This window comes from Phyllobates terribilis, unplaced genomic scaffold (genome assembly GCF_046119375.1).
Source record: "Phyllobates terribilis strain yellow unplaced genomic scaffold, ASM4611937v1 Scaffold_6560__1_contigs__length_43666, whole genome shotgun sequence".
NCBI lineage: Eukaryota > Metazoa > Chordata > Amphibia > Anura > Dendrobatidae > Phyllobates > Phyllobates terribilis.
The window spans coordinates 31,559-42,550 of NW_027369303.1; the positions used below are offsets into that span (position 1 = coordinate 31,559).

Genomic DNA, 10,992 nt, shown 5'->3' on the forward strand with positions numbered 1-10,992 from the left:
TGAGAAAGATCTTCTTTTAGACAGAGCTTGTGAACTATATGCCGATAAGTACTCTGACAATCAACTCATAGGCCAATCATAGAGAAAGAGGTCAACTGGGATATCATGACATAGTCAATAATTCTGTCCAAGTTTTTGTAAGGCTTGGTCTAGAATCAGCAGATGCAAAATTAATAATACAACATTTTAAATTGTTCTAACGAACCATAGACTTCATAGTTGCTCTAACAAGATATTTAAAAAAAACAGTTTACTTCTATGTTATCTCCAAGTTAACCTTTTGTATATTATTATACTTCTACTTACTTCCTCCCTAAAAAATCCAAACAACACAAGTATTACGTAAATGAAATTTAAAATTTTTTTAGATCCACGTAAGGCCATTAGTAGTGTAGCAGGTAAATCAATTTTTTTTTCATTCTTTCCATATAGAAATAGATTTGTTCAGCCAAACAGAAGTTCTCAACAATGAGCCATTACTAAATGAGCCATTACTTTTTCTTGTTTAAATGTAAATAATATAAATGGTATGTCCTCAAAATTGGGGAATTCAAGTCACAGACAGTCCAAGAGCATACATGGAATAACACACAGGCTATCCATACTATGCTAGATAATCAACCTCTAGTGTCCAAGTGCTGAAACAACCATGGGAATAGGAAACATGTCATAAAGAAGTCTAAAAACATGAATGCTAATCTGCCTAACAATAATCTCAACCGGAATCCTGTTGTGCTCAAAACAAGTGCATTCCGCGCCTGCCAAACCAAGTAAACCGTCGCCGAAAGCGCAAAAGTCCGAGCCCTAGCAAGAACCCCTCCACCATGTGCATGCGCGCGCAACCAGACCATAGTACTATAAATAGAAGTGCAAGAGTGCGGGATGTGAAAACGGGAGTATACTGCCTGCCAGACACTCAGAACAACCGGACACTCAAAGAAGAGGTGTGAATGAGACTCATCTGCAGACTCACAAAGACGACAACAAGGATCAACGTCTAGAAAGAACAATCTGTCATAGGTAGATAACTGTCCGAGCACAACCAACCACAAAATGAACGAATGCCGAGGCGTGTTATGCTTGGGCCAGACCTCCGCCTTCCAAGATACACTTGGTTTCCTATCATGGAGCGCATCATACGCAACCGATACACGGAACCTGTCAGCAGTACACCAACTAGCAAGAGTCTTGTCAACCTCCAACTCTCTATCAGCCATCTGAACCACTCTATCTCTAGCAGCCAGAATCCTCTTTATCAGAGAGGAATCTCGCCGACGAGCTACCCAAGTGATTGGGCTATCAACACGAAGGAATCTGTGGTGAATACAACGAACCCAAAGACTCTCCCTCCCCTCAGAAATATGGTAATAGTGCTTCAGGAGGAAGCAACTGTTCCAAACAACCAGATCGCGCAGGCCCAGTCCCCCCTCCTAACGCGGACAACAGACACTACTCTAGCTCACTCGAGGCCAGCGCCATAGAAAATTCCTACAAAGGGTGATCAACGCAGAAATCACTCCTGCAGGCACATGCAGAATCGATAACCAGAAGCCCTCAACGCCCTGAATCACAGAAGCCAGGAGCTCACGACGACCAGCAAAGGACAAACTCCTCCTCGCCCAAGCACTAAGATAACCACTGATCCTGTCCAGAAGCGGCTTATAGTCCATAACCCGAAGGTTGTGCGGACTGATCGGGATCCCAAGGTACCTAAACGGAAACGTACCCTCGCGAAACCACGTAATAGCACGTAAAGTACCCGCTTCAGCATCGGGTACCGATGCCAAAAACATAGATGACTTAGCCGCACTGACCCGTAAGCCCGACATATCCCCAAACTTACTAAGACAGTCACTAAGAATGGAGACAGAAGGAGCATCCCCTCGGAAAAACAAAACGACATCATCAACAAAGATCAAATGAGTGAGCTCAATACCAGTGCAGTGCTGATGGTAACCAAACTCTGGAACAGCAGTATCCCTGCGCATCAATCTACTGAACATCTCCATAGACAACACAAATAACAGAGGAGATAGAGGATCGCCCTGCCGTAATCCTCGTCGACTAGGGAAAAAACCATGAAGACCACGGTTTACCTTGATAGAATAAGTAGCAGTAGTGACACACTCCATAACCCATGCACAGAACCGAGCAGGCAGACCCAGATGATGCAAAGTGAACCGAAGGAAATCCCACGAAACCGTATCATAAGCCTTGGCAATGTCAACATTCAGGAAGCACCGTCTGGTATCCTTCGTGACTGAATATCGCCTCAGCAGTTCTTGGACGAGAAAGATGTTCTCACTCATCAGCCGCCCCTCCACAAACGCACTTTGGGCCGGGTTAATGAGAGTACCGAGAACTCTGGCAAGCCGGGCAGTCATGATCTTCGAGATCATCTTGTAGACAACATTGCAGCACGCAATCGGTCGGTAGTGCTCAACTCTGCCTGGGGAATCCACCTTCGGAACCAGAGAAATGACAGTGTGATTGAGCTGTTTCAGAAGTCTCCCACTAACAAAGAACTCCTTCACAGCTACACACACATCAGGCCCAGTAATCTCCCACGAGGCCTTGAAGAACCTCGCATTGAACCCATCAGGGCCCGGGGCCTTATCATCACCAATAAACCAAAGCGCAGCTCTAATCTCATCAACTGAGACCTCAACTCCCAGGGAATCACTCTCTGCAGTAGACAACCGAGGACCAAGGGCAAACACAGATGGAGCAGGCAGCTGAGCAGGCTCAGCAGTCCCAAACAACCCCTGATAGAAAGCAAGGAACTCAATCGCAACAGCAGAAATAGTAGTAGTAGGCGTACCAGTCCTGTCAATCACTGAAGCAATATAGCTCTTCTGCGCATTAGCCTTCATCAGGCTATGAAAGGAGATAGGTAACAAGTGTATTTTTTCAAAAAAAAAACTCCATTCAAGAATTAACTACGGAATATGAACCATTAGGTTGACATGTCATATTTTTACTCAGATTTTTGTACGAGGAAGGAATCTCCTCAATTTGATGAAATACAATAAACAGTTCAGTAGGGCAAGACAATCTGTATAAGCTTATAATTGACAAGGTTAAAAACTTCATGAAATACCTTTCTGAAAGGAGTCAACCATGTATGGAACCTTTCGTTGAATTCCAGTGGCCTTTCGCAACCACTTGTTTCCCAAAAGCAAACTGTCAACAACATACATAAGCTAAACTTCTGCAGCCTTTGTTATAACACTGAAAGGAATTTCTGGGTAGCCCACTTCATCAAGCAATTCCTGGACCTAATGGCAAACAACCTCAAATTAGGAATATAGTCTATTGTTAAAGGAAAAGTCACTATAAATCAAAGAAAATTGTTGAGTAATAATGTGTTCTTTGGTGAAAATTACTAAAAGTCTAAGACGGGCGTACAGAACATTTATTTCTTTGGTGAAGACAAATAGATTATAGTAAGTTAAAAAAAAACAGGCAAAAGCATGCAGATAAAATTGTAGAAGAAAAGAACTAGAAATTATGCACCTTTGCAGGTTCCCACATGTTATTTGTAGTCTCTTCACTGACTTCTACGGGCAAATTGTCATCCATTACATCTCGGCGCCAATGCACGTGTCTACTTTGTGTCAAAGCATTAAAATGTTGATCTATTGATTCTTCAAGAATATTGTCTAGTGTGCTTTTATAAAAAAAAATATGGTGTGTACCTGACAGATTAGAAAAGAAACATATAGTGTTTTTGCATTCAGAATTTCAGCAAACTTGATTATCTCTTCCACTCAATCTTCATACTCTTGTGAAGTACGACTTGCACGCATCCGAATTTGATCCATTATATACTAGTATTTTACGTAAGAGAAGAACAACCCCTGACTAAGATCAAAGAGGGAAGATTTCAGCCCCTAACTACTGATGTTGGCAATTTACTGATGTTGTAAAGTTACTGATATATCACTTGATTTAAGTAATGAAAATGCAAGGACTCCACTGATGATGACCTGATTGTTTACTGATGTTGGAACGGTACTGATGCAGCACAGTTCACTTATAAAGATCACAAATGCAGAGAGACGAAGTCGTACCTTGTTTCCTGATGATGAATGAATTTGAGAACAGATCACTAATGCAGCCCAAAACACTAATGTTGTCTTTTGCCCACTCACAAGCCAGAGTTATTGTAATTTGGTTCATTGTAGCTGAAAAGGTAATGTGAAGATTAGATTAAGTACAATGTACAAACCATTGGTTCAATGCTTATAAAGAGATATTTGATACCTTTACTAGCTGCATAAACGGAGCCTGTTCCCAAACTCAAAACACTAGCCACAGATGATATGAAGATGATGCTTCCAGACCCATAACTCTTTAGAAGAGGGTGTGATAGCTTGCATAGATTATAGGCAGAGACAAAGTTTGTTGACATTATTTGTGCATATTCATCAGTTGTGTAATCCACTGTTGCTTTCCTGAAATTTGTCCCTGCATTGTTTACCTGCAAGTGCAAGTAATCTTTCCTATGAACAATGAATATAAAATCATCACGTAACAAAACCACTCAGATTTAGGTTATCAAATTGTTAGGATTCAACAACCAATGGGTCAAGTATTCAACTTACAAGTTTGTTGAGCTTGCCAGAGAAAACAGAAGAGACTTCCTCCATTAATTTTTGGCGGTGATCACGACAAGATACACCGCAAACGGATCCAGAGAGAGAAAATCCCTTTGCTCGCCACTCATGTAAGCACTTGTTAAGTTCCTCTTCTTTCCTTGAACACAAATTAACCGTAGCACCCAATCCGGCGAGCTCCTCCATCACCACATGCCTGTAAAATTTAAGGAAGACAATTCGAAATTGAATTCGTGGACATCTAAATCTCTGAGGGAATTGAGCGGACATCTAAACTGAATGACCACAGAAAAACTAACCGCAATGAATTCATGGACATCTAAATTGAATTCGAAATTGAATTCGAAATTTTAAGAAAAACTAACCCCAATGAATTTTCAGAGACGAACAACGATGATGATGAAATGAAGCAGAAAAACCAACCGCAACAAAGAGACGAAGAAATTTAGGATTGTGAGAGATGAAGAAAATCAGGATTCGTATCTCGATATATATCCAAATTCCGATATTAGTTATATATTTTAAACGGATGAGATATATTTTAAATCACTATAAAAAGAAATATCTTTAACCACTATTATTATTGATAATGTTTCTAAATGAGTTGTCTTAGATTTTATGGGTTTTAATATCAACCACAACGGTTTATATAAACCGTGATCCGTGTAATTTTGTAGCTACGACAACGGTTGTGACAATAATCGTTGTCTTCTGTTCTAAAATCCATAACATAGACAACGGTTGTGAAAATAACCATTGTCTTTTGTTCTAAAATCCATAACATAGACAACGGTTATGTAAAAAACCATTATCTGTGTTGTAAAGATCATAAAAAATGCAATTAGATAACATTATTTTTTGAATCGTTTTCTATCAAGCGTTTTTAATGGACCATTTTTTACTAGTGAATTTAGTTGTGTTTGTGCTATAGAGGTTGTGAATGTTGTCAATTGGTTATCGATATCCTAAATTGCAGCGGTGTAGTTTCCCAGACATATAATCCAACATGTCCTTTGTTCGGTGGACTGCCTTAGAAAACTTGCATCGGTGTAGTTTCCCAGGAATATAATACTCATAGAACTCTAGACCCTTGATCTTTTGACCTCCCATGAGATATTCTTTTGACAGAATCTACATTCCACATTCACTCATATGAGCAAGTCTGATATTCCATAGTTTGGTAAGATCAACATCCTTAACCACTAATGCAACAACTGCAGAACCTGTTACTACTGAACCATATAAGACATACAAAGTTCCCTTTCTGATACCTCTCAGAATCACATATGAACCTTTACACATATTTAGAACTCTGTCTAAATAACTGAAACCCTTGCTATCCAAATTCCTGGATTGTGTAGAATTTCACATCATGTGTTCTAACCCTAATTGGGCCGATTCCAACCACCTTGCAGACATAACCGTTTACCATAGGAACACTACATACATCTATTCAACTATATGTTGTGAACAACTCCCTTGTTGGACAAATATGATACGATGCTCCAAAATCAAGAATCCACACATCAGAGTGATGAGTGTGCTCATCAGCAAATAGCACAATATCATTTTCAAAATCAACGTCATCTTCTACTAATGTAGCAGAACCGAATCTATGCTCTTGTTGTTGCTTCTTCTTCTTAGGACAATCATTCTTCCAATGACCCTTTTCCTTATAGTAGGCACATACACTGTGTGGTAATTTAGGTTTGATTTTTGCTCTTGCTTCTAATATTTCTTCTTCTTACCCTTCTTACCGTCCTTGCTTCCACTGGTCGTTAACTCCGAAGCCTGATTTTCTATACCCGACCTAACTGCGTTACGATGCAGTTCTCTATTGTGAAATGAAGACCTAACCTCCTCCAGCGATGCAATATTTTTCCCAACGATGAAAGACTGTACAAAATTATCATTTGACAAAAGGCAGAGAAACCAACAATATGAAGGCAACATCCTCATCCCCCACCTTTTCATCAATATTACGCAGATCCAGCAGAATAGTATTCAATTGATCTAGGTGATCTCTAAGAGGTGTATCTTCATACATGTGCAGAGCTGAAAAGACGTTGCTTTAGCATCAGTTTGCTAGTCAGCAACTTCGTCATGTAAAGACTCTCGAACTTTGACCACAACTTGGAGGTGATTTCCTCACCTGCAAATTCTGTAATGATGTCATCAACGAGACACAACAAACCACCCGCTAAGTAGCCCATATTGGACTTAACCACCCCTTAAATCACTTATTATTTTTAACCACTCAAAACTTGTGCTCCGTTAACATTTCACCACCCAAATGGACGGAAAAGCGGACGGCAGAGGCGCTTGTAGGTTCAGTTGGAGTTGCAGAAGGCCAATTTCCCGCCAGAAAGGAGTTGCACTACTTTTGTTGATGAAAGGCAGAGATCTCCCTTTGTTTCAAAAATCCAAGTGAGAACATAAATACATTTATTTGAAATAGCATCAGCAATGATATTACAAAATGAGAATCTTTTTAAAATAAATAGGTATGTAGTGCAGTGGTAGATGTAGTATTTTTTAAGGGGTTCACAGTTTTTTTATAAATATAATATAATATTATAATATATAATAATAATAATATATGAGAATTGAATTCAAGATCTTTTCATAGTATAATTAGAGTTTACCATCTTAACTAGAGAATTTTGTTAATATAGATTGGATTTGTTTTAAAAATACATCTATTTTTTATTTTTTTCTCACTAAATATAATTACCGAGATCGGTTAATCGGGGGAAACGGGCCCTCCTAATACCCCTGATTCCGCCCTGATATAGGGTAGTAGGAAATATATCACACAATTTAAATCAAGTACCCTATTTGCACCTTCTTCTTTTTGCTATGAAAACTACAGTGATCTGCACACGAATTAAAGTCTTATCCTATTAAATTAGTATGCATAATGGTGTGCAGAATAAGGCAATGGAAGAGGGGTTTTCCGGTCAGGAAAAGGCAACATGTCCCTTTTTACAATAACTTTGTTGTGCAGCCAGAATGTTTCTGATGACCTGTAGAAGTATTTCTTATGACTGCTGGAAGTATCTTACTTTCTTCTGAAGCTCTCACATCGGAAGTTTGGGAGAAAAAGTGTCTACTATATAAATTCATGGATTACTCCTTCTATTGTTAATTGGTTTTAGGATGGAATTCCATTGGACTTGTACGTTGGGTCGGACTGCGCGTACGTACACGACACCCTTGTCCTTGTTGGACGTAGGGTCCATGTAATTTGACATGCTATCAGAGCCGGGATTCGCCCTTGGGCTCACGAGTTGGTTGGGATGTTGGCTATAAAGAGAATGAGATCCCTACCCACACTCTTTTGTTCAAGTGTCAACTAAACTAGTTGAGGCCCGTTGCACTTGCGAGGATGTGTTGAGATAGTATCCCATATTGGAAGTTGGAAGATAAAGTGTCCACTATATAAACTCATGGATTACTCCTCCTATTTCCAATTGGTTTTAGGATGGAACCCCATTGGGCTTGTATGTTGGGCCGGGTTGCACTTATGCGCGCGTACATGCACGACCCCTTTGTCCATGTAGGGCTCATGTAATTTGACAAGCTCCCACAAGATTCTGTGGATCGCCAAACACGGCTTGGTTCATCGGTGTATACGAATAAACATCTCACTTGTCGTCCACGCTCAATCATTCTCTCTATATCTTCATCCGAACATTCAATAGAATCAGCTCATGCCTTGTTAGATTCAAGGATGAAACCAACGCTCAAAACATAAGGGTCCGTTCCGATACGAACTTATGGAAATGTAAACAAAAAGATATGAACCTAGATCATTGTCATTGCAAATTCATTGATCAAAATGTTATCTTGGGGTGAAGTTCTAAAATGTTATCTTACAATGATCATACTACTACGTTTAGTCGTTTACTAATCACACTCCTACAAAAACCACCCCGGAGAACTAAAAACATATCATGGAAAAAAACAATGCCTTGGGCATATAATATTAACTTTGGTGCAGCTGTCACAACTATTGACCTTTCGTCTATTAGATTTATAATTCGTAATTCTTCACGCTAAGTCCTTTATATGAATACCGACCAATCTACCCATTATCAGTTTTATTTGCAGAGACAAATGCACTCCAATTTGCAGTTAAGACTGCTGACAACTAAACCTTTGTTTCGTGGAGATTGAATGAGACAACCTTTACCTCATTAATGTTCTAAATGGCATAAGATCAAAATGATTATTGTTGATATTCTTTTCGATATTCGTTCTTTTCCAGGTTTATGCTTATCCCATGTCTTTTGGGAAGTTAATCAAACTGTCGATCGTGTCACAAAGCTTGGTCTCAGTCCTAGACAGACAGCCTTGGAGCAACAACCCAGACCTGCTTGTTCTCATTCACAAAGATGGCGCTACGCTAGAGTGTAGTGTCATCTTAGAAATGCTGAAAAAAGTAAGGGTCCTGAAACATGTGAAACCCCCACTTAAAAGCCCTACTAGATCAATCCTATATGTTTATGTTTAGAATCAAACACAAGGAAGACAATAAAGTACTTCAGACCAGTAAGAAAATGAATAAAAACATCCTGAGTTCAAGCATATAGACAATTAGACATTATGTGGGCTTTTGTTAAGCTGAAAATGGTTGATTGCATGATCTAGTCTCACATCTAGCCACTTATACAACTCTGTAAAATCATCATCATCATCATTATCTTTATCATGACCTTGAACAGCTGATGAACTGCTCTGCCTCTCATCAAGCAAGGCATCAGCAATCCCTGTAGAGTAGCTAAAATCCATAACCAGCCCCATCCCCTCCAAGACACCATCAATCTGCATAATGTAATAGAAAAACTGTATTCATGGTGTCACAAACATAATGGAAGGAAATTGCTGTAATAATTGTACTAAAACGTCAGCTATTACATATATCTTGTTGAAGCCGTACTCATTCAGCATTGGAGCTTCACTTATCTTGGCTAATCTTCTTGCAAATGAAATAAACCTGCGTAATATTTGTTTACATTGTTGAGTAGAATATCACAGATAAAAAGTTAATTAACTGCACAACAGGGAACTTACTTGCTACAGTTACTTCTTAACTCTGTATAATCGGCTGATTTTTTTGACTCAATGTACCTGTCAGCAGCTAGACTTATCTGTGTCACCTGCAAGAACAATAACAACCAAAGTTAACACAATTGGAAGATAAAGTAAAGGGATTTTGATTCAGTAACCTATACCTGTGGTAGTATTAGTTTTCTGGAGATAAACTCTTCATGACGTACAGCACAAAACTCGAATGAGAGTATCTATCAAAGATTAGAAGTGAGAAAATAAGATCAATTGCCAAAGATACAAATTAAGAAGAAGGTTAAGAAGAAGGAAAGACCTTTAGTTCTGGACTGAAATCAACCAGAAGCCGTCCTTCTCTAACAACACTAAGTTTTTCATAGATTGTAGTCTGAACTGCTCGAGCATAGATGAGTGTTACTCTCCCAGAAACTGTACAATGTCTGCCACCAGCATCATCAAGATCTAGAATTTCTTCTATAACTCCATTATCATACTTGATCTTGAAAAGCTTTGCTAAGATTGCATAACGCGCCTCTGGAAACATGAAAGATTTAAAAGGACTTGAGAAAAGGATTCAACTCAGAAAAGTGCTGTATAGTTGAAACATCAACTTACCAAAACTCTTTCCTGGTTTTTTATTACACAGTTCACAGTGCCATGCGCCCTGAATATTCTGTAAACAATTACCAATTTTCATTCATCATCAAAATATTAACCCTAACTCAAATTCTAGACAGAAATGTTGAATTGGAAGTAGTTGCCTGAGGAATATCTTGAGTTGTCTGTTGGGCCTTACTGTACAAGGACACGCACCATCTCTTCTTTCCCTGAGGATGGAAGAATTGAGAAACGAAATTCCACCAATACTCGATATTGTTGTCCTGTAAGAAACAGAGAGTTGAATTAAGCATCAAACATAGATAAAATACATGAGTGAATAAGTAAAGAAACCTACTTTAGGTCTATTTTTCTGGTATTTTATATACATATCAACCCGCTTCATGCATAGGGCTTGAAGATCAACTGTTATAACTGGCCGGTTCTGATCAATTTGCCTTCTTCTTGATTCATCGCTCTGCTGCATCTGGAGAAGCCTTTGACGTTTGAATGGATGACTCTCGTTAGCCGCCGCACGAAGGTACCCCTGGCGTCGCATTTCAAGAAGCCGTTGTTCTGTTCCTAACTCTTGCCGTCTCTGAAAGTACAAGGACTCATCATGACTTTGAGGAAACAAATTCACATAATTGTTGCCTCCAATGGGTTGTTGATCTGTGAGCATCTGGTTATCAAAACAATTCATGAA

The 10,992-nt window shown here is 39.2% G+C and overlaps 1 protein-coding gene across 1 annotated transcript; it reads right to left on the reverse strand.

The window, feature by feature from the left end:
- Positions 1-3,203: 3,203 nt before the first annotated feature.
- LOC141251084 (uncharacterized) lies at positions 3,204-4,932 on the reverse strand. The gene is made up of 6 exons (XM_073670207.1): positions 4,919-4,932; positions 4,608-4,815; positions 4,267-4,483; positions 4,074-4,187; positions 3,517-3,698; positions 3,204-3,278 (listed from the first exon to the last, which is right to left on the reverse strand). The coding sequence occupies exons 1-6, from the start codon at positions 4,930-4,932 to the stop codon at positions 3,204-3,206; spliced, it is 810 nt and encodes a 269-aa protein (XP_073526308.1).
- Between the last annotated feature and the right edge of the window lie 6,060 nt (positions 4,933-10,992).

Excerpts from the sequence above, each read along its gene's own strand:
- LOC141251084 (XM_073670207.1), bottom strand. Across the intron at positions 4,188-4,266 it reads CGTTTATGCAGCTAGTAAAG|CTACAATGAACCAAATTACA; the intron begins GTATCAAATATC and ends TTACCTTTTCAG. Across the intron at positions 3,279-3,516 it reads ACATGTGGGAACCTGCAAAG|GTCCAGGAATTGCTTGATGA; the intron begins GTGCATAATTTC and ends GTTTGCCATTAG.